Source organism: Aythya ferina, assembly GCF_964211825.1.
Source record: "Aythya ferina genome assembly, chromosome: 12".
In the NCBI taxonomy this organism is placed as follows: domain Eukaryota; kingdom Metazoa; phylum Chordata; class Aves; order Anseriformes; family Anatidae; genus Aythya; species Aythya ferina.
In genome coordinates this window covers 13664984-13688401 of record NC_140308.1, presented here as the reverse complement: position 1 = coordinate 13688401, position 23418 = coordinate 13664984, and the positions used below count along the sequence as shown (strand labels likewise).

Sequence of the window (23418 nt, the reverse complement as noted above, 5' to 3'; positions counted from 1 at the left end):
TCCTCCACCTGCCTCCCAGTTTCATCCCAGCTTGGGGGGCTCTGCCTTCTCTTTTCATTAGTTTCTGTTGCAGATCCACCATGTTTATCGAAGGTGTCGATCATAGCTGTTAGAATTAAATAAGGCAAAAATGGAATCCAGAACAAATACACTGCTGCAAATAATCCTTATAATTCCCAAGCAAATTTTGCCAGACAATTGTGAGAAAATATGTTCTGGCAGCCTACATTCAGGCAATTGGCCAGGAACAACTATAAATCACGGGGATCTGTTTTTTCCTATTATCTTTCTGACTCTTTTAAGATTACTAGGGTTACTAGATAATAAAGATCAGGGAGAGGGGAATAACTACCTCACTGCTTGCAGTGGAGAGAGAAATCTCTGAAGATAAAACAATGATATGTCTAGATCTGTAATTTCCAGCCAGGGAGACCTGGGGATCAGGAATTGCTGGATTTCTCCCTGGAAAGCTGTGATAGCAAAGAGTGAAAAGTGATTTTTGTGGAAATGCAGGAGCCCAAGTGCCTCTGGCTTTGTGCTTGGTGCCTGCATTTGCATGGTAGCATTTCACTCTGGAGAAAACCTTCAGTGCTTTCAGGGACTTTCACAGGTGGGCATTTGTTTTAGAGTGGAAATTTCTCTTCCGTGACCCTGCTGCAGCCTCAGGAAGTATTTTTGTGTGCGGGCTTGAGCTCAGCGGTGAGGGAAGATGCTCTGGCTGCAGCCCAGCTGCACAGGAGGGCTGGTGCAGGCTGCGCTCTGGGGTTGGACCCGAGCTCGGTTCCTGCTGCCAAGATTTTGCCTTAATTAGATGCTGATACACAGACACCCAGCCTGATACAGTGCAGACACAGATGCTTTCAGCCCTGCTGTTATTCATCGCCTCCATCTGTGAAAGGAGCCAGATTTTAGGGCGCTGCTCTCTGTAATGATTTGAGTGGGTGGCTTTTGGGCACTTCTGGTGCCGGGCCTGTAAACATGGGATTTCTTTTCCTTGAGCCAAAATAATTGGCTGCAGAAGGCCACAGCGCCTGCATGTTGTTTCGGCACGTGGTTGCTCAGTTAAGTGATGCTCGGTTGTCTCAGCACACAGACGCAGCTTTGCACCTAGCCTGCTAACAGACGTATGCTGAGACTTGTTTTCCTTTCCAGAGGGCTTTCTGTTCATCACGGAGATGTTACTTTTCCAGCTGACTGCTTTGCTGGCTTTCAAACATGCTACCCTCCATTAAACAAAGCTGATTTTCCTTCCTTACCTTTTTAGGCTGAATTTATAAGAGCAAACAGTCCTAAATTAACCAAAATCAGTGTAGTTACCCCAACAAGCTCCTTAATATAATACATATTTTGCTTTTTATATTAGGAACAAACACCTGTTTGCTGTGGTTTGTTGTTCTTAACAGAGACCAGGAGTCAGGTCCTTGTGCCTGGGCATTGTGGAACCCAGCTCCTGGCTTCGTGCAAGCTCAGCCACATGCCCGGTGGGTCTTTTTAGTGCTTTTGTAGCCGGAGTGATAGTGATATTAATTGATATGCTTGGTACGTGTTAAACAGGGGCGGGAGTGTGTACTATAATTGGAAGTACTTGCACAAGACAGTAAAAACAAGCTGAAATATTTATGATTTTCAGAGAAAGGAGCCAGACTTGTTTTCTCTCCCCTGCATCCTCTCATTTAGTTGTCGGAGAACTGCAGCATGCAGATCTTGCAGGAGGAATTTCCAAGTTGGAAACCAGAGGGGGAAATGTTTTTGTAGCGTTTAACTGGAAGAATAGTTAAGAGAAAGAAGTTATAAAAGGGCTGTACATAGCAGGGAATATTAAAATTGTGTATAATGAGGACCGTGACCAGATGATAAATTCTGAGACTCCTGGGGAAAAGAGGGGAAAGGAAAACTGAGCAGGGGAGATGTTCATGCAATATACCACCTGCAAATATAACTCAGGCAAGACACGGACACTTGAAGCTCTTCAGAACCAGTTGTTACTTCCTAAATGAGGAGCCTGACATTTTGCAGGTCAGCAGCCAGGGAGAAGGTTGCCCCTGTGAAACAAATACCTTCAGAGGCTGTGCTGACCAGGCTGGAGCATCCTTCATGCCAGGGCACCTTGCTGCCTAATCAGCTTGGGAAGACCATTTCTGCATGTATTTTTTTTCCTAAAAGGATAGATTTGCAATACATTGAATTTGGATACCTGACATTTTCTCTTTTCTTCTCCCTCTTAATGAACTGGTAAGGGGGAAGTGGGCAAAGAGAGACCCCATGGATGCTGGAGTACAGGTTTGGGTAGATAAAAAGGGTGCAACCAGTAGCACTGGGGGCCTGACCCTGCCTTGCTGACAGTGGTGTCTCCCATGGTGGCTTCCCCACATGTCCCTGTCCTGTCCCAGTCCTCTGCAGCTGTGTCCTCTCTTGGCTGGAGGCTGGGGATCTTCAGCTAGGGGCTGACTACAAAAATTAGCTGAGCAAAGAGATTTACCTTTGTTTAAAGACACCAAGCCATAAATTATGGGTAGCTGGAGCCGGTGTCTTCCTTTCCATGTGCTTTCTCTGAGAGCCTTGCACTGAGACAAGCAAATTTATTCATACAGCGAGTGACTGGATAACCAAGGCAACATAAAAGCAAGCAGCTTTCTTATACCGTAAATCACTACAGAGAAAGACTGGCCCCTTGTAGAACAGTATGAGCTTTTTTTTTTTTTTTTTTTTTTTTTTTACCTCCTGCCTTCTACAATTTTAATATTCAAGTTTAAGCCCTCAGCGTGTATTTTATTTTATTTTTTGCTCTGATATGTGGAGGTTGGAGGCTAAACCTTTGAATTACCAACCTGCTGAGCATTTTGATCCTTTTATACAAGAATGGGGATTAAGTGCTGCTCGCAGCTCTTCTCAGCTCAGGTTTGTGCAGGCTGACCTGGCATTGGAGCGGGGCTGTTCTGTGGCACAAGCAGTCCATGGGATGGCCACAGGTAGAAAACCAGTGGGCTGAGCATCTGCAAGTGCCTTTCTGCAGAAAAATGCCAGTGTGCTCTGTGAGAGAGGCAGATGACTTTTGGAATCAGCATCTCTTTAATTAGGGTGGAAATATGTTATGACCTGTGGTAGAATGTCATCTGAGCCCCCCATCAGAGGTTTTCTGTGGAGGAGTGGTACCAAACCCTGCAGTCACCAGACCTCAGCTCAGCTCATGTCTTCCCTGGGAGGTTTGCTGAGGTTTCCCTAAAATGGAAAAGATCCCAAAAGCACCGAAAAGCATCCTCAAAAGTGCTTGGTGGGGGCTTGCTGAGACAAAGCAGGCAGTGGAACATCAGTGGTCTACTTGGCCAGTGCTTGAGATCTTGCCATGGGTCTGTACAGCACCATGGCTCTCTATAACACCAACATTTTTGTAAAGATTGTTGTGTTTGCTATACCCTAGCTTATTCTTATGTTCTTTTCTTCAGACATAAATAAGACACAAATATTTCAAGCTCAGGTATGTGCAACTCGGTCACTGAGGTCAGTGGAGGGAGAGGGGCTGGCTCCCAAATCCTGCTAACATCACCCATAGCTCCACGCATTGAACCAATCTAGAAATGCAATCTTTGCTAACAGTTTGGAAATATGTCTAGGTTTAAAGGGTTTCCTGCAGGCAGAGGCGAGAGCTGTGCTCCTTGGAGGCTGTGATGAGGTCTGTCTTGCTTTTGAAAAGCTTTCCCATGATGGATTTGGTGGCGACATGTGAGCTGTTAGTGCTGCTTTACCCGGGACAGAAAACATCCATGCAAATTGCTCCTTTGATGAAGCGTAGCTGAGCCTTCTCCTGCACCAAGGAGCTGATTTCTTCAAGCAGGTCCGATCTCTGTTAATAAATCACCTCCTCCACAGGAGGAGTGTTTGATCTAACATCACAGGAGATGTCATCAGGGCTGAACCTAGCTTTTCTATTTCATTAGCTAAAGCTAGTAGCGTTGAGTATTTCGAAGAAATACAGCATTCCCAGAAACTTGGGTAACCTGTATAACACTGCCAGCTGAACAGCAGCTCAGCTGGTCCAGCCGTGGTGCTCCAGGGCATGGATCACCAAAGATCTGTGTGTCCTGATGTTGTGAAGCCCGTGAGTGAGTTTTGCAGCAGGTCTGTGCAGCACCGTGACCCTCCACAATGGCAATGTTTTTGAGAAAGCAGAGTTCTGTTTGCTCTAGCCTAGATTATTCTACTGTCCATATTTTTTATGTGAATAAGACACCCACACAAGCAATCGAAGCCCCTGTCTTCACTATTATTTGCTTTTAGGTGGAGCCATTCCTGGTCTCTGCTGAAAACCCCTGGGATCACGTTTTTGTGAGTTGCTGCTGGCTTATTCTTTGCTGTTTGTTTGCTTTTGTTTAACTACAAAGAGCCTAATGATTTTCTTAGCAGAGCTGGAGGAAAGAGAAGAAAGCTCAAACAAGTGTTTTTATCTTGTAAACTCCCCAGCATCACAGTGCTGGAGGCCCTCAGTGCCACCACGCTCCTGTGATAATTCAGTTCTGCTGAAAACAGAGGTGGTTCATGCTTCAGCCTTCTATCAAATAAGCCACCAGCCTTGACTTACATGTTCCACGCTCCCCCTTTTCTCCTAATTCAGTGCAATAGAGTACATCTCCTTCCCTGCCTGGGTGTGCTCCTGTGGGACCTGCTGGCCTTGGGTGACCGGTCACACCAGGACAGGCTGCGGGGCGCGTGGCCGCAGGGGACGGTGGAGACGCTGCTGGTTCTGAGGAGATGGCACGGAGGAAATGTGGATTCAGCAAAAGCGAAGTAGCACAGGGCATTAAAAATTCACAAAGGCTTCGCTGAAACTCGTTCTCCAGGAGAAGCATTTTAACAAGCAGCAGCAGATAACCGAGTGCTCAAAAAGCAGGGTGGGGAGGGACCTGTGCTAGTGCAGGAGTTGTGCTGGAGGTTTTTGGGAAAAAAAGCACATTTCTTTGTTCTTTTTGCGTTTTCTTTGGAGCTGGCAGGAAATTTATTGGGGTTTGCTGTGGAAAAAAAAATAAAAGTGGAGAGGCTGTTGTGAGTCTTCAGGGGAATATGATAGGATTAAAATGGAGCAAAACTGAAATGCTTTGGGCTTGCAATTTTCAGAGATTCCTTTCCAAAGCCTTGTTTAATTAAGGGAGGCAGCAAGGTGACCCTGTTTGCTGCTGGAAGGAAAGCTCGTGGGCACTTTTCCAATGGCTTGGTCCTTCGTATGCTTTTTTCCCTCTCATTTTAGATTTACCCAAATTAAAGAGCTGGATGCTGGGGACTCAGGAGGTGAGCTGGCATGTGCTGGGGGTGTTTCAAACCAAGAGCAGTGAGCTGGTCTGCTACTCCCCTGTGCCTTTTGTGCTGGCACTGAGGGCTTTCGGTTGCTTTTGCATTTAAACCTAAGTGTAGATCACGTTGGCAGACCTGCACCATGACCTATTTGTTACCCCAGCACCAGTTTGGGGTGGTTTGGGGTTTTCTAGCACAGTTTGATGCTGTGCTGACTCTTGCTCATTGGTGTGGCATGCCATTTTATGTGTAATTGTGGAAAACACACCAAAACATCTTTCCATGTCCTTAAAACTGAAAAGCCTGACAATAGTCCTGTTTTTACCTTTACCTACTTTGAAATGGACAGCTAGAAAAATAAAGGGAAAAGATACAAATGCTGCAGTTTTGTTAAAAACTTGTTACAAAAGTGTGTGATTAAAGATGTGCTTGTCTAATTTGCTGGAGCAGAAATACATATTTGTTTTCTTTCCATTTTTTTTTCTTTGCAATCTTTCCAGAGCAGATGCGCCTTCCCTGCAGGGATGCTCTACTTCTGTGGTGCTCAGCTGTTTTGCAAAGCAAACAGATGAAAGAGCATGGCAAAGATCTGCACTGCTTGGTTCAGAGACATTAAATACCTCTGGCAGGGCTGAGACACCCACCCTGCCCTGGACGAATCGCAGGAGACACTGAGCATAGGGCTGACATTTTCCTGTGAAAATAAACAGGAGGGGTGGAAGCTTTATTAAGCAGGAGCATAAAATTATGAGCGATTTCCCTGGAAACCCATGAGACCATGGGAGGGAGCTCTGCTGAGTCCTAGAGCAAAGAAAACTCCCCCAAAGATGCTTCTGGAGAAGATCCAACCATTGAAACAGGAGTTTCTGGGAGAGGGACGATCGAACAGGAGCAGTAGTTTGGGTTAGAGTCTGGAACAATTTTAATGGGAATTTTGGGACCATTGACTTTCAAGAGATGAAGTGTTCCTGTTGGAGGCTTGCAGCTGGACTTCATGCTTGAGGGGTTAAGAGGTGGAAGCAAGTTATTAATTATGCAAGTTGCAATTTGCTATTCAAGCAATTCCTTCTCGCCAGCACTGGCACAAGGAGCTGGATGTCCTATCTGCTGCAAACTGTAACGCAGGAGGGTAGCTTCTGCCTTCTGAGAATGCAAATGAGATATCTGCTTTTTGGCTTAGTTTAATTCACTGTCTTCATCTCTGCACCGCTTGTTAGCTGGGTAGAAAACTGGAGATGCTGCCAATGCAATCTGGATATTGTTTCATGGGGCCATGGGAAGTGATGAGTTTGTAGCTCTCTAATCCTCAGTAATTTGCTGTTAATTTGTCAACAGCCAACAGCTCCAGCATTTCATCTGCACATTCGAGAAGACAAAACACGTGAGGGCAGCCAGTTAATGAGGAGCAGGGTGAGGCACTGGGGGCCCATGTGGTGTCCATGCTTAGCTTTCGGAGAAATCTGGATTTAAAACGATATAGGGGTGCTGGGATCGGAGGTGTTGGCCTCTTCTTCAGGCTGGGTGACACATCTGGGGATGCCACAGGTCTGGGCTGGGTCTTGTTCCTTGTGCATCTGAGCAAACTGCAGGGAAATGGTGTTGGCAAATGGTGAATGTGGTGCCCTGTGGTCCCTCTCCAGTCTGTTGTGCTGCTCTTTCAGGAGAGCAAGGAGCAGACAGATGTTCAGCTGGACTCCACATGTAGAGCTGGAGGGCTCCTCATCCTTCTCTGTTCCCCAAACCATCACGTCCAACATGTGCCCACGTGGTGAAGGCAGAGAGGTTTTTGAGGACCTGAGCAGAGACAAGTTGGTAGCACACCACGTCTGCTGGAGGTCTCTGGCACCATCGCGGGTACCTTCCTCTGGCCATCCTACACCAGGGCCCTGCAACAGCCTGAAAGCACTTGCAGGTTTTGATATTTATGGTGGGGAATGGCCAAAAAGCCCCCCAGATAAATCCAATCCTCTGCCTTGAGCTCAGGACCAGTTTTAACTGTGTCCTTGTGATTCCCAGACCACCTCCTTCACAAATATAAAGCAATACTTAGCCTCACAGAGAATTCCTTACAACACCCAGGTTTGCTAAGGCATAAAAATGAACCATTAGTTGAATAGGTAAAAAAAACTAGTTACTTAACATTTTAATACACGTATCCAAATATTAGTTGTTCTCCCACTGTTTATTTTTAGTATATTTTGCATGGTTTGCAGAGCACTTTTTTCAGGTGCGGCAGGGGCAGCAGAGTGTGGGGCAACAGAAATTTGGGGCCAGGTAGGGGTGGAGAAAATGAGGCAGATGTTGGAATATGTGGAGAATCCAAGCCTTTGGGAGAGGGATGGGATGTTGAAAGCCCTGCACAGAAACCTGCTGCTTTGCCACGGTGGCTCGTGCTTGTGTATCTCACGGGGGAAACAGCTTGAACAGACAACTAATAAAATCAGAGGTGATGAAAAGTTGTGCTTGTCCAAAGTCACTCAGCCTTTTAATAGCACCCAATATAAAGGAGACAGGCTGAGGACAAATCAGATGAAAAATAACTCGGAGAAAGAGGCAGTGGTGTGTCTGGAGCTAAGCTGTATCTGCAGCAGCTGTCCTGGGGGCCAGCTCACCCACGGTTTTCCTGAGTTATTACAGAGCAGCAGCACATGGAGGGGCTAGCTCCATCTTTTTTCTCATGCCATCCAATGTGTGGGGCAAATGTTGACATTAATTAATTAATTTATTTTTTAATTGAAAGAACAACATTCATATAACTTAGGAGGAAACTGAAATAGGCTACCTTTTGTTTCTTTATAGGAAAATGGTAGAGTAAGGCAGCTTTGTAGACTACTGGCATCTTTGCATCCTCTTCTAAATGCTTGGGTAGCATTTGTCATGGGCTCAGGTAAGCAGCAATTGCGTCAAGCCTGACCAGGCTATTTGTACCCTGGCAAAGTCTGATCCCAGCACTGAGTTTATGAAAGAATGGGAATTTCTGGGGAAGACCTTCAGAAATAGCCTTGATGTGAGACCCAAAGCCAATGTACTGGGGGAGAGCAGAAAAAAAAAAAAAAAAGAAAAAAAGAGAAAAAAAAAAAAAAAAAAAAACACAAAAACACACATTTAAATGAGCTCGTTACAGCAGGACAAAGATTATCTGGAAAAACTGAAAGAAGGAAAACCTTCAGAAAAGGCAGTGGGAGAAAATGTGCTGAATCCCTCCTGAAAGTCTCCCTGCCTACCAGCCTACATTTGATATCTATGTATAGCTGCTAAAATAATTTCAGAATTACTTCTAATTCTAGGATGACAAAAGACTTGATTTGAAGACAAAAGCTGAGCAGCTTAGTGACAATTCTGGCATGCTAATGGACATTGCTGGATGCCAGGCTATTTCTAGCGAGGACAAGGTCCAGGTTTCTGACTACAGCAGCAATCCTTGTTTTTCCCCAAGCCAAGTCCCAAAGGGACGATGGCCAGACATGGGCTGTGGGGTGTGTGCAGCATTACTTGTCATCCTGAATAAGAATTGGGCTTTAAGTTGTGGCTCAATCTTTTCTGCTGATTGCTGCAATCGTTTTGAAGTGGCGGTCACTTTTCTCCATTTTTAATGGAAAATGAAAGGGTTAAGCCTTGCACAAAATTTGTATATGCACCTCTTCCAGTCTCAGCACAAAACTGCATCATTGGCTGGCAAATATATATATATTTGAATGTGGGTTTTGATTTTTTATTTTTTTTTTGTATGAACTCTGTTTTGATACAGAGAGAAATACCTTGAATTACTGAAGAAGAGCTGATCTTTGCTGTTGGGATAAATGACCTGGGAGGGTACGGGCTGACTATTTAGGGGTTGTCCTTTCACCTGCTATGTGCAGCTTACATCTCTGTATGGCCTGGTGTGAGTGTGGGATGGGAAGAAGCGATGTAGGAAGATAAAAATCCCAATTTTGAGGGATTTTGTATGGTATTAACCTGTTGGTCCATCAGCAGCCACACCTGGTGTTAGGGAATGCAATGAGTGCTTCAGACAGACTCGGCCGTGATGGAAATGCTGTTTGTCTGCAGGTCATCGGGGTGGATCGCTTGGCACTACACCAACCCTTGCTAAGACATCTGGGCTGGGTGTTACTTAACTTTCATGAAAAAAAGGTGATTTTGGAGTCATTCAGTGCAGTTGGGTGATGCTGGGGATGTGGCCTGTGGGCTTGCTGGGATGTCCCCACTGGGGACAGCTCAAATCAGGACCAACTGCCTGAACTTGGAGGACGTCTGGCTCTCGAGGCAGGTTTCCCAGTGCAAAAACTCTGTGGAAAGACATCATTTGGGGTCCCACATTTAGTGTCCTATCTACGTCTTTCGCAGATCTGGAGGTCGTTTTTCATAACAGCCCAGTCTGTAAGCTCAGGTCCGTACGCAGCTTCATCTACATGAGTAAAGCCGTTCCTGCTGACCTCACACAGACCAAGGGTCTGCGACTGAAGCCAGACCATGTTCTCCCTGGCCCCTGTATCTGAACACACCTCAGAGACAAATAAAAATCCAGTTGTTATTTTTATTCACTGGCCACAATAATCCGATTTGCTTACCCATAGCTCTGTCGGTGCTTGGACACTAGGCAGGGCTAGAAGTATTTCAGAGCTCAGACAGTAATGACAGTAAGTAACAAAATATACCCCTAATGTACCCAGGTAATATATGAGCAGCCCCAACCCGAGGTAATTCAAAATGGGCTTAGCAAACAGACTCAGGACAATGACTTTATTTTGTAGATGCTTTAAGCTGTTTGTATCTCAGAGTAAATTTCCAAATACTCAGCCTTCAGATTTATCAGATTTCCTATACTTTGGGTGATTTAGGGCCCTGTCTTGATGTTCCCTCTTGCATTAGCAAGTGGGAAGAGCCTGATTGCAGGAGTTAGGAGGCATCAAAGCCTCCTCCAGACTCATCGGATTGTTACGGTGGCAAATGGAACGATAATAAAATCCCAGTTGAGGCTGACCGATGTTCTCCATCACATCCTCCCCTCCTTGGTTCGCTTTAACGTTGACAGCTCTGTTTGGCAGGAAATTCTCTTTGGTTTTTGCCTGTGATTGAATTATTTTGAAAAGCTGGACTGAGATGAAGATGATGCTCTCAGGAAGGAATGATTGCGGGATAGCAGCAGCCTGATTATCTCTTTTTTCAGCCCATCGACGACTGTGCAGGCAGTTGCACTTGGTGACATTTGTCTTGGCTGCCAGCTTAGGTGTTCACTTAAAGTACTGGGTTTAACCCTTTGAAGCCATCGAGTTTAAAGGGGTGGTGAGTAGGCAAGCATAAGTTGCCTGCCTTTAACATGCTGCTCCAGAAGAAAAAGTTTCGGTGGCTTCTCTAATATCTTAAAACAGCTGGAAGCTTTATTTAATGAGATTTGGTACAGAATCTCAGTTTTTTTTCCTATTATCCTTCTTATCCAAAGCAGGAGCAGGGACACAAGACTGAAATGTCTCCAAGGGAGCTCCTTGGAGGGTGCATGGGCTGTGGGTGAGGCTGAGCTGGGATCGACAATGCCCCTTGATAAGGTGTGTGGCACTTCATTGGGAAAGTTTATATCTCTCCCACCCAGCAGCTGTCAGCAAAAAGTAGGTTTCTGGAAGTCTTATCCCTCCCTTGATGGGTGTGGGCACTTCAGGAAAATCTTGCTTTTCTGTGACTTTACTGATAAGGCTGTTCCTGGAGCGCAGCATCTCCATCTGCTCTTATCAGGACGCACATGGGCCGCAGAACTTGTGTGTCTGTAATGCTGTGGACAATCCTCTCCTCTTCACCACCCAAGATTTTTCTATCATTTTAATTTTAACTTCCACATCCCAGCCTGGTCTGCTTCCTCTTATCGCTCGAGTTCCCTGAAGCCTGCCCTGCCTGCAGGGCTCCAGCAGCGTGCCGCTTTCAGGCTGTTGTACAATTATAGATACGAAGCCCCAGGATTATCTCGTTACTCTGCCATGCTTTTACTTTGTGTGTTTGCAGGCAAGTAGTCAGGCTGGTATTAAATAGCGATCAGCTTTAAGCTGACTGCTGCTTTATGGTGTTATCTAGTGGGGAACGAAAGTCCTGAGGACTGTTTGCCAGTAAAAATTGCACCTCTCGCTATTCAAACTGCAGCCAGGAACAAACCAGTTCTGTGAAGTCTCAAATAAATAAAATTAATTGTCATCTCCTGCTTCAGCTAGATCCTTCACTCATCCTTTATTACTCTGTGCTCTTAAATGCTACAGGACTATTCCTACACCAGGTGCACCTGCAAGCCTTCTGCACATGAATTTGTGCCGAGTTTCTTATAAGGTGTCACCAGAATGTTGCCGTTTGGTACTAGTGGAGGTCTGTGCTGTTCTGTGTTTCCTCCTCATAGATCTGTTTTTGCAACCAGATGAAGCACAGAATCACAGAATAACAGAATAAGTAAAGAAGTTAAGCAAGAGTAAAGTGACAGAGGCAAGCTATAAGGTGCAAGCGAAGTAAAGGAAAATGCCTTTTTCCTTTATCCTCTAAACACCTTTTGCAGTTTCATTCAGAGGAGATCGAACTGGAAACCCAACTTAAAGTACTTTACTGGAAATATTCACTTGTTTTTCTAGTTTCTCTTTCCAAGTAAGTTGATTTAACTGACTTCCCTAGGAAATTAATTCCTCCATGTGGAAGGACAATCTTGCGGTGAGCAAGCAGTAACTTCAGGTTTGCAGAAAAAGTGCATCAGAGATACAGGAGTGTTCAGACCTAGTGCGACAGAAATGCTATCATTAAACAAAGTATTTTTCTCTTGGCACTCACAATTTTGAGTCTTTTCTTGACGATGAGCATCCCAGGGTTGGAATGAAGCTGATCACCCAGTGCTGTGGGGCACGACTTGGTTGCAGTCGTGAGCCCTGATCCTGTGGGATGTGTTAGGGGACGGTGCTTTGTTATTCCACAACCTTTCAGCAGAGAAGGGCTCCTGTTCTGGGGAAGTAACACAGGAAAACAATACGGACAGCTGGGCTCTCTCTATAGCCACTGTGCTGCTCTGAAAATTATACCCTTTTCACCCATTGTTGTCTGCGATTTTGTTCTCCTGCTGTGTTCCTTTTGTAATTGCCAATTAAATAGATATCTGAGACTCCATTCATCACTGCTCTAACTTCATCTCTGTCAGGCAGGGGAAACTGGGTTAGCATTTGGCAATGCAGATATGTTTTAGGAACAGCAGACTGATTTAGTTCAAGGAAGAAATATTGATGTTCATGTGGTACGTTGGCTAATTTTGTCCTCTAGCATCATTTCCTGAAAGAGAAGCAACCAGGGTTTATAATTGATTTGATTAAATAATAAATAATACGTTCTCCTGCTGCAAAGTTGGCAGCATTTCCAGTCTGCAAACTTCTCTTGTGTGGCTGCGGATGGCAAGACTCTCAGCAGCAACGGGCTGAGGCAGATATTTCCACCCAAGGCACTGCCATCCACCACAGCACAATGGCAGTGCCTTGAACAAGAAACTTCAGGTAAATTACAATTTCTTTCAAGTTTCTTTTGCCTCTTGCCTGTTGCTTTTTGGCTGAAATTCTTTGTAAGAGCTTCCTCCAGCTGTGGCTTTGAAGCCTTTACGTGCTTGTCCACAGCACACAATCAGAGGCTCCCAAGTCAACAATTAAATGGAATTAGTTTTGGATGGAATTGCTGTGAGCTCGTCTCTTTGTGCCAAGGAGAACGTGGTTAAACCTCTGCCTTGTGATCCCTCCACGTGCTGCTAGACTTGCCAAGAGGCACCCGGCAAGCTGTGTCCCGTATGGCCGGGCAGATGGGCTCTGTGCCTCCTCATATCCCTTTCGAAGCAGAGGCACAACATTGAGGTGACACACTCCTTGTGCATTTAAACGCTTGGCAGCTGAAGCAAAATGTGTCTCTTGTTGCCTCGTGTCTGCTTCCTTATATTTCTGTCCAGCACTGGGAGACGCATGGTGGTGGGGAAGATGGAGATGGCAAAAGGCACTGCGGGGTCTGTTGTTAGCTCCAGCCCTGAGACATTTTGTGTGTGTTCAACGTCCCTTAATGAGCATCCTGCATCACTTGAGCATACGGTAGACAAAATGCTCCTTAATTTCTTCAAAGTAATTAGTTTTTATGATGAAGCTTGCAGGCTTTTCCTCTTCAGGCTTCAGGCTTGCTTTGGTTTAATTAACCCAATTAGTTGTTAATGGCCAGTGTGTCTGCACCCAGGAGCAATGCTGCTTGGCCTGGCAAGCCACCAGATCCCACCGGTGTAGCCCGCATCACTTGCAGGGCTGGTCCTGCAGCAGCACTTGGGGTTTTGGTCCAAACCTTGGGAACCCAACTCCTAGTTTTCTGGTTGCTCTGCCCCTGCTTTGCCCTAACACCAGCCGTGTTGCTCTTTGCAGATGACGGGAAGCTGTCCCTGGAGGAGTTCCAGGCCTTTTTTTCGGATGGGACACTCAACGAGGAAGAACTTGAGAAGCTCTTCCACACCATTGACTCGGACAACACCAAGTAAGTTCCTTCCATTTGGCAGAGCCAGGAGCTGTGGTGCTGAGGTGCAGCACTGCTTGGGGAGCTGAGACCCCTAGGACATGGCCGTGCAGCTCCTTTTGCCAAACTTTGCAAAAAAAAACCAATCCACCTGTTTTGGGTTTACGTCTTGTTGCAGTGGCTGCTGTGAGTCTTTTTCTCTCTCTGTTTTTTATTCCTGCTGTTTTCTTTCGTGCAACCTGATCTTTACGATGTCTGAAGTGATGCTTAGTTTTACCCGTGAGGGCAGTTAAATAGCTCTTTAGCTTTTCCACTCTACCTAAAAGCTTCGCTGTGCTATAAATGGTAACTGTGAATCTGTGAACGTTGTCCTATCCAGCTATTTCACAGACAGCAACCTGGGGAGGATTTGTGCTTCCTGATGCTTGCTTTGCCTCCCTCCCCAAACGTCCCCTGGCAAGCACTCATTGCTCCAGAGCTTGCTAGAAAGGAGCCCCCTTCTCTCCAAGTGGAAATGCGGCTGCTGGAGGCAAACCTAAGCCCTGAAGCCCTTGCTGTGGGTGCTTTGCCTCTGCTCTGTCCCCAGCAGACCGATGTGGCTGTACTTCTGTCTGTAAAAAGCCCAGGCAAGGCAGCAATAGCAAGGGGCCGGAGCCAGAAGCAGCACCGTAACATCTGCATCCTGCTGGAACAGCAGCAGGGGAAAACGATGGGAGAGGAGGCATCAAGGCACACTTCAGTTTCCTGGTGTAACAAAGGTGAAGCTAAATGTGGCACCTGAATGCTCTCACCGGGGCACAGAGGATGCACCCCACCGGGTTTTTTTCCCCTTCCAAGGGGAAAGAGTTTTCAAAAGCCTGCCTGGTTGAGGCTGTTGGAAATCGAAATGAAAGGCAGCATTGAGTCATATTTCAGTGTGACTCCTGTTCCTCCAGAGAGAAAAAAATCCAGCCAAAAAAGCAGATGAAAAGAGAATCCAATTTAAAATGAGGAGCTGAGCAGCAAATGCTTAAAAAAATAATAATAGTCTGGTTAATTATAAAGCCTTCGGAGTCGCAAAATCCCACCTTTCCAATATGTGGAGTGGCCACCATTTATCCTGAGATCAGAAATGTCAGATACCAGCTTGGTACCTACTATTCATCCAATAATTAATCAAAGGATCTGAAGTGGCTTCGTTACCAAGATCTGCTGGGAACGCTCCATCCCTTCCCACGCTTCCCCTTCAGTGGGAAGCTGCTATGAGAGGGGCCGGGTGCCTTGGGGTTAAAATCAAAAATAAAAAAATAACAGGAGAGTTGTGGGAATGGAAAGGGAATTGCTGAAAGGCAGATGGGATATGCTGCCTTGTGCTTTGTGGGGATATTTATCGAGCTGCAGGTGGGGTATGGATGAGCTCTCCGTGGACCCTGGGAGCCAGGAGCTCACCTGCCCCTCTTCTGAAATACTTCAGAGCATTGTCCTGAAATACCAGATGGGTTTTCTTTAATATTTTTCCATTTTGCACTGAAATGTAGGGACAATATGAAATTTATCTTTCCCAAAGGCAATTTAAATTAAAATTATTAGCTATTTGACAGGACAATGTAATTTATTTTTAAAGCTGTTTTTTTAATTTTCCATTTTATCCGTGTTTATCTTGTATTGCCCATCGAATTTGCTTAGCGTGCAAAGTAAAGTTTGCTATTGAAATTACATTACAGCTAGAGTAGAAAATGAAGAAAGTTATGTTCCTGCTGATTATTAGTAATTGCTGTTACCGGCTAAATTGCAAAATGTTGATTCAATTTTCCGGAGTATTTTTAGGAGCAGGGGAACCGCCTCACATATGCATAGACAAAATTAATGTCTGTATTGGTCTCTTGACTTGCTTTAGCTGGGAAGGTAGTGGAAACGAGAGAAGTTGGGCGGCTGGGTGGAGGGATGAGGTTGGTCGATGATGCTGGAGCACCCATTCTGCTGTGAGGAGCTGGTGGCTTCGTGCCACGGGGTGAAGGAGTGTGGGCTCCTGTTTGGGGAACCACAGCCCCCTGGCAAAGGCATGGTTGGCAGCAAGGTGTGGTTAGGAGAAGTCTGAACTGGGATGGGAAACACACAAAAAAAAAAAAAGGGGGTGGAGGGGCTTTATTGAGGTTTCTTTCTTCTTGACTACCTAGATTGCTATTGCACTCTTGGTGCTCAGTGTTTGCAGAGGGTGAAAAGTCCCACACCTGCCCCAAAGCCAGGACGTCCCCTTTCTGTGCGGGGGAGCTGGTGGATGCTCGTCCTCTCCTGCTGTCCCCATCCTTGCTGGTTATTTCAGCTGGCAGCAAAATATGTCGCGTATTTCAATTGCTTTTGGCAACATTACATTCAAAAACCTGCTGCTGCTGAGAAGTGGTGATCAAGTGACATTTTCCTCTCCGTGGCTAACAAAAGCAAGATCCTGCTTGGTGCTTTTCCATCGCTGGTGTTGGCTGCTGTTCCAGGATTCAGCAGTGCTTTACAGGGAGCTGCCTGAAGATTAATGGGGCTGTAATGACACGGTACTGCTGATATCAATGCTACCTGAATTGCACAAATTATGTGTATAATATGTAAACTTGTGCACACATATTTAAATATATATACATGGGGTGTATATATATATGATTTCGTGGCAAAATAGGGCTTTAGAAAACATTGGATTAGTTCTCACCTGGGAAACCCTGTTAGATTTGCAGTTATTTAGGCCTTTTGGTGCTCCCTGAGCTGCAGGGTGGTTGTAGGGCCAAGCCTCCAGGACAACAGTGTGTCCATGCTGCATTGCACACCTCTCGTTGACCTGGCTCTGAGCAAGATGCCCTCAGCATCCCCTCGGAGCTGTCCGCCAGCCCTTGCGGAAGGAGGGGGAGCTCAGACATGGCTGTTGACCAAACTCATTTAGTCGTCCTGGCAGGGGATTTTAAAAATTCCTTTTGTATCTCATATATTTTTCATCGCTGCAGAGGGCAATCCTTTGGGGAGAGATCTGCTCGCTGGAGCAGGACGTCTCTGATGAGCTGTACACGTCCATTCACAAGGAGCCAGAACATGGCATTAGCATTCTGCTGCACTGTCATTTATTATCTCCTCGCTAGGCTTATAGCTATTCTTTTAATTGCTATATTCCCCACTTCCCCCAAATGAGCTCTTCTCTCCAGTGGCAGGCACTAGAGAAGATGGGAGCGTGCATGCAGTGTAATTAACAGAAGCGCTGTCTCTTCTCACAAGCCCTTAGCAGCTTCCCCAGACTGTCACTTTTCCTGGAGGGTTGGGACAGATGCAGAACCCAAACCGGTTGAATTTTCCAGCATGTACCAAATTCCAGGTGTGGAACAGATGGGAAAATGCAATTGCACAGAGAGCAGCAAGATTTGGGGGAATGGGGAGACACCTTCCTCCTGCAGCCCCCTCTGCCCCATAAACTGACCCCACACCTGCAGGACCTCCACAAAACCCACCATAGGGTACCAGATGGAACCTGGAGAGCTGAAGCCACCTGAGATATGGTCAGCCCCAGCTGACCCACAACTCATTTCAGGCTGAGTGAAGCAAAGCAAATGAGGAGGGACAAGCCTGTATCTCACTCATGGGTAATTGTGCAGGAGCTGATAACATCGTGTTAGTGCTAATGAGCAGGAGCTGGCTGCCTCATGCACCTGTGACTTTCTGGTTACAGCTGTGTGCATGCAGCAGGTCACCACAGCTGTGTCCTGCAAGACACAGAGGAGCAGGGGTGCCAGGCGCTGGATGGGCAGCTCCCTGAGCTCTGCAAACTCCTAGTTTTGGGATGCATATGAGAAATATGGTGTCTGGTGGGGACAGAGACGAAGGCAAAGGAGACCAAAACGTGTTCCTGAGTGTTAAGCACGGAACACCTTGCAAGGGAGTTTGGTGTGCACAAGGTAAAGCTGTGCTTGTGCTTCAGCTGATGGACAACCAGGGCAGAAACGGAGCTTGGCATCACCACAGGGGCAATCCTCATGTGAACGTGAAGTTCCGGACATATCCTTCCAGCGGACAACCCTGGCCCAGACCTGGACAACCCCAGTACCATTGATAATCCTGCAGCCTACATTGCTTCTGCTCCAGGAATTGTTTTCCTCTGGCAGAAAGGGTCTGTTGTCACCACTTTGTTACCCACGTCTGGATGCCACAGTGCCCTCCCATGCTCCCTGAGATGCTTTGCCTTCCCAAATCCTACATTAGGTCTGGTGTCCACTCAATAGAGTCCATTGTGGGCAGGGAGGGGTTAGCAGCAGTGCTCTGCTGGTGCTGGTTTTCTCCAGTCCTCTCAAATCTGAACAGAAAGTACTTCTTGGGCAAGGAACAATGATGATTATGATTGAGTGTTTTTTCCTGTTTTTTTTTTTTTTTTTTTTTTTTTTTTTTTTTTCTTCTTCCCTCCCTAATCTTGGTTGTTTGCATTGCAAACCTGATTCAGTGTGGTGGCGGCTTCATCTGGGAGCCGAAGCCCACATTACGGAGATGGATGTGCCCATTGGAAGCAATGTAATTTCTGAATTTTGAATGTTCTCAATTAGCTCTCTGGGAAACAAACTACGGATCATGTAATCAGCTGAGATTTTGATTAACCTATTCAAGAGACAGTTCTAGTCCCTTCTGAAAGGGATGGAATGATTGCATGAAAATTATATGTCTGGCTCTAATTTCTGGCTCTCAGGAGCATGGACACTTAGAGAGGGTTGTGGAAAAAGTTTTCTGAGCCCCAGGTCGTTCTTCTCTGTGTCTACATCTTGCTTAGGCTACATGATGCTGCACTTTTCCTTGAAGCAAATAAACACTTGGTGCCAAAGCTGGTGCTCAGCAGCTGTGCTGGTGGAGCTACAAAGCATCTCGGTCTGTCGCCGTGGCTCTCTGGTGTTATCTTTTCATTTATTGCTCCACGAGCACACATCTCAGATCAGATCCAAGCTCCACCAAAGAAAAAGTGTTCTTAGGAAAAAAAAATCTCACTGGGAAGGTCATCAGGAGGAAGGGGAAAGCTGGAAAAAATGCACAGAAGCTCATGTAAGCAAACATCTGAGGAGGTGTTCCCAGATGCTGTCCCCTGGTGCTTCCCTGCCAGCCTTTGTGCGGGATCCCCGAGGCAGGGGGGAGCTGGGCGCAGCAGGAGTGATGTGGCTGCAAAGGGTAAGGGCTGGGGAAGGTTTTTCTGAGCCAGCACCATGAGGATTGTCACAGCCCAGGGGTTCCCAGCTGGAGCTGGGTCTTGGCTTCTTATTTCTTATATTGTGCAGGGTTGCTTTGCATCAGGCTTTTTCTTTCCCAGGGAACAGAACACCACCGGGATCTTGCATTAAAAACACAAGTGACGGAGATACCTAATTCCAACCAGCTGCTTCTGTCTGAGTCACGGAGGCATTCAAAGAGATTGTAGCTTTTTGTTGTAAGCTTCAGCCTCACAAACGTATCCATGTGCTTTTTCTGAATGAGTAAATGTGCCCAGGGCACTGCAATCAAGCAGTGAAGGTGCCAGCTGCTGCTGGGTGGGCAGCACAAGCTTTCTGTCCTGAGGCTGAATTAGGGGAGAGGGGTTTCATATCACTGATAAGCAGCAGGAGAACACATGAGAAATAAAGGTATGGGTATAAAGCAAGCAGCAGAGAGGAGGGATTTTTGCTTTGCTCTGTTTTTTTGCTTTGCTCTGATTTTTGCTTTTTCCTCTGTTAGCTCCCCACCAGCAGCGTACCACCAACCCTGCACCCTGAAGCTTTGAGTCCTTCCCCTCCTTTTTGGTGAGGACCAAGACGTGCACGAAGCCTACCAGGAGAGGGGAGCTGATTTCATTTTACCTCATGCTCTCAGTTCCTTAGCATTTACTTCTGGCGATTAGCACATCACTCGGCTTTGCTCACAGCAATTAGTTTTTCTGGTCTCTGGTGCAGGCCAGGATTACAGAGCAGCCAAATCCATTCCAAGCTGCTGTAAAGCAGAACCTTCCTCCAGCGTGGGCAGTGAGCTGGGTGCGAGAGAGAAAGAGCTGAAAGATTCAGGACAGTTGTGTTTTATTATGAGCACAAGGCTGGAGGCAGCCCAGCCGAGGAGAAGGTAGGGTGTTGGTGATGGATTGCTCGGGTGGCTGGCACTGAGTTAGTTACTTGACGAGACTTATATTTTACTCACCCAAACAAAACAAATCAGGTGAGCCCAGGCTTACGTTTCAATCAGACACAGGCAAAGTGTTGTATGTTCCTTCATCCAAAAAAGCTGTTTCTGAATGATTAATACCACTGGCAGTTTATGAAAAAAAAAAAAAAGAAAAGAAAGAGAGAGACCCTCTTTCCCCAAAAATGAAAGAGTATTTTATAGCTTTTCTTTTAATGGCTTGGTTGGAAAATTGAGCTAAAATAAATAATGAGAAGATAAAAACATAAATAAGTAACCTGCTGTCATGGTGGGCACCAAAGGCCAGCGCTGGCTTTGTGGGTGCCCTCGGGTTCCCTGAAGCAGTGTGTGGTGGGGCAGTGATGGGGATGGTGAGACCTTCCCTTTCCTTCCTGGTGCTTTTTGGGAGGTGAAGGGCTTGGTTTACAAGCAGGCTGAGATGCAGGACACAGACTGAAGCTCTCTGTGGCACTGGGGTGCCAAAATGAAGGAATTCAACGTCTCTATGTGACATTTGGGAACTGTCACAAAATTCATGCTGTGATCCAGAAGCAGAGCTGGAGGGAATACCCTGCAAGCACATGGGTCCCTGCTTCATGTCTGCCCTGGCCAGGCTCCTGTGCCCAATGCTCTGCCAAAAAAATTGGAGACTAATCAATGACTTAATCAATTTGGAAGTGCCACCCCTCCTAGAAGGTACTTGTAGGCTGTGATTAAACCTGCTTCCTCTTAGCTTTGATCTACTGGTGGGCAGAGTGATATTTGCAAGATCAAGTCATCTACACAAAAAGAAAATAAAAGTAAAAAAAAAAAAAAAGTTGAGGGTTTAGATGCAATTTATTAGGGATTTGGCACACAGCGAGACTTGGAAAGGTTTAGTACTGTACTAAATGTCTGTTTTATTTAAGGTGATGACTGTGCTCAGGAACCAACTGTTGGATCAGGCTCAGTAAATCAGCGTGCGGTATTGATCTGTTTTTTTATGCTATCAATTGCACGGTAAGCAGGCGTTTTATTGTGTTGCCTTCCTCTTGCGCAGAGTTTTTATGAGCTCTTTGAGAGATTTTCTTTTGCAAGTGGGTGGTTAGAGGTTCTGGCCACCTGTGGCAAAGCAGAGACAGAAGTTGTTGGTTATTTTTAAGAGACCATGAAAAGACCTTGTGAAGAAACTACTAAAGCCCCGAGATGAGCAGCACACTGTGGTTCCGTACAGGATGGTCTCTGCTTGGGCTTCACAAACTTTAGGGGGGGTCAGATTCATGATTGACACTTTCCAGAACATCCCACCTTTTGGCTGAGTTCTTGATGTTCATTTATAGAAGCAACAGGGAGGGAAGAGCGGATCCTTACAGCCCTGCAGCACCCAGCCCCTGTCTCTGGAGCTGTGCATCCGAGCACGGCTGGCAGCCTGACGTGCCATATTGCACTTGCCGATGAATGAACAAACAAATGTCTGCTGCTCCGCAGGTGCCAGCTTGTTGCCCCTGTCTTTTTGCAAAAGTGACATTTATTTCTCTTTCAACCAAAGAGAACTCAAAGGCGTGCTTTCCGACAGCATCCAGAACATTTGTTTCATTTGCATCTGTGCTTCGGTCTCTTTTCTCGGTGCCCTTGATGACTGGAGCTGGGTGTTTTGTTCTGTCACATAATTCACAGCTGAACCAGCCTGGAAATGCACCAGCAGGTAGGAGTCCTTAAAAATGACGTGGCCATGGACAGGGAACAGGGTCTGTGGTCTGCATGGACCCCAGGAAGGCATCAGCAATCCTCATTCAAGACTTTTCCCTTTCCAGACCCAGGAAAACCCACACCACACCCAACCGTGATGGTTTTGAACTTCGGAGAGCCTCTTTAACAAGTTTAATAGCCTCGTCACTTCATTTTTATGAGGTTTATTACTGCTACAAGCAAAATGTAATTGCACGGCGGGTCGTTGTCTGCAGGAGATATCTTCCCATCACATCCGCAATTACTGCTGGTGGCAAGTGCTATGGCAACTGCCTCCGGGTGCTGTGCTGCGAGGTGGGACATCTGCACATCACTCTAGAGGCTTTCTGGGCCAGGTCCAGGCTTTTTGGACCTGTTGCTCTCCAAAGAGTGCTGCCTAACTGTGGATTCAGCATCACCAAGAATCCATTACTGGTTTGTAATCAACACTAACCATTCCCCTATTTTTCCCCCTCTTTTTTTCCCTCTCTCTTCTTTCCCGTCAAAGTTGAAATAGCCTTCATAACACAAATTTTAATGGTCTGAGGCATTAACACTGCCCCAAACACATCTCACCAACTTATGGATGCTGGTGAGCAGTTCTGCTTGTCCAACCTCCCCCCTGGACTGCCCGGTGGTCCTAAGACAGGTGACACTTTGCTTTGTGCCTGTCCCCATAAGCAACACCCATGGGCAGGAGGAGGAGAAGTGCTGGTGGGCTGATCTTCCTCATTGTGCCAGAAGGTCCCCTCCAGGAGCGTCTTTGTTGGTGCTGAAACAGGGTACGTGCAATGCTTTTAGATGGATTTCAGCAGCGAGAGCCCTCTTTGCTCGGCAGGGGAGGTTTTCAGCATGAGTTAGGTTGTTCAAGGTGAGTGGGCAGGTGAAGAGAGTGCTTTAACAGGTCTCAGGAAGGATTTAGCAGAGTTCTCCAGAAGTGTCAGACGATGGGCTTGGAAAGTTGCTGGGAATTAAAGTCATTTAGCTTCTGGCTGGCGTCCAGAATTTGGTATTTCTGTTGCTCTGCCTGGAATAATTTCAATTTCTTTGGGGTTTGTGTAAATATGTTTCTTTGCATTCAGAAACTCATGGCCAAAGGTGGCCATCTGTGACCTCTTACATCTGGATGTACCTTTTCCACTTCTGAGGTGCTGAGACAACTCAGTGCTGCTGGGACTAGGAGGTGTATCATCGGATGTAGCAATACTTTCCTGCTGCACATGTTGTTCTTTGGGCTCTCCTAAAAGCGAATCGGATTTGCAGGTGGCAAACACTAGAGGATAATTTGTTTCCACGCTCGTTTGAAGCCTTGCAGCACACCCAAAACTGGGAATTGAAGATGGAAATAAAAGCAGGCTGTGATTTCAGCAAATCTCCATTGTCAGTACCGGTGAAGCAGCTAAGCCATGTGGCTGCTGATGCAACCCTTTCATCTGCCCAAGCAAAAGGGTTTTTATCTTCAGCAGAAGATGCTCAGGTGTTGAGAGGAGCTTGAGCAGCCTATCCCTGTGGCTATTTGCATGAGAAATGCACTGGGAAGATGAGACTTTGATGTATTTGCAACTTATGATTTCCCATTCTGCTTCTGATTGTGCTGCCCGTTCAGGGAGCCTGGCACATCTTTCTGCTGGCTGAGCTGAAAGTGAGGAAGGGAGGAGTATCACAGTTTGGGGACTTTTCCTTTTCTTTGAAACAGCAGCAGGGAAAACTCTCTCCTTACTGCCAGTACATTCATCTGGTCAAATTATCACAGCATGTTTAAGTGGAGACGTGTGGGGAGCAATAAACACTCCCTTTTGTGGCCAAATTAGTTTA

General features: G+C 46.3%; 1 protein-coding gene across 2 annotated transcripts in view; it reads left to right on the top strand.

The window, feature by feature from the left end:
- The window catches only part of NECAB2 (N-terminal EF-hand calcium binding protein 2), a gene marked incomplete at its 5' end in the record, with an annotated part of 58420 nt that overhangs the window by 18725 nt on the left and 16277 nt on the right, over positions 1-23418 (top strand). The window contains one exon of one of the 2 annotated variants that reach the window (XM_084533563.1): positions 13680-13788. In XM_084533563.1, coding sequence (XP_084389689.1) covers positions 13680-13788 — 109 coding nt within the window. Of the gene's footprint in view, positions 1-13679; positions 13825-23418 lie in introns of both variants that reach the window. The other variant, XM_084533564.1, reaches the window with a different exon arrangement.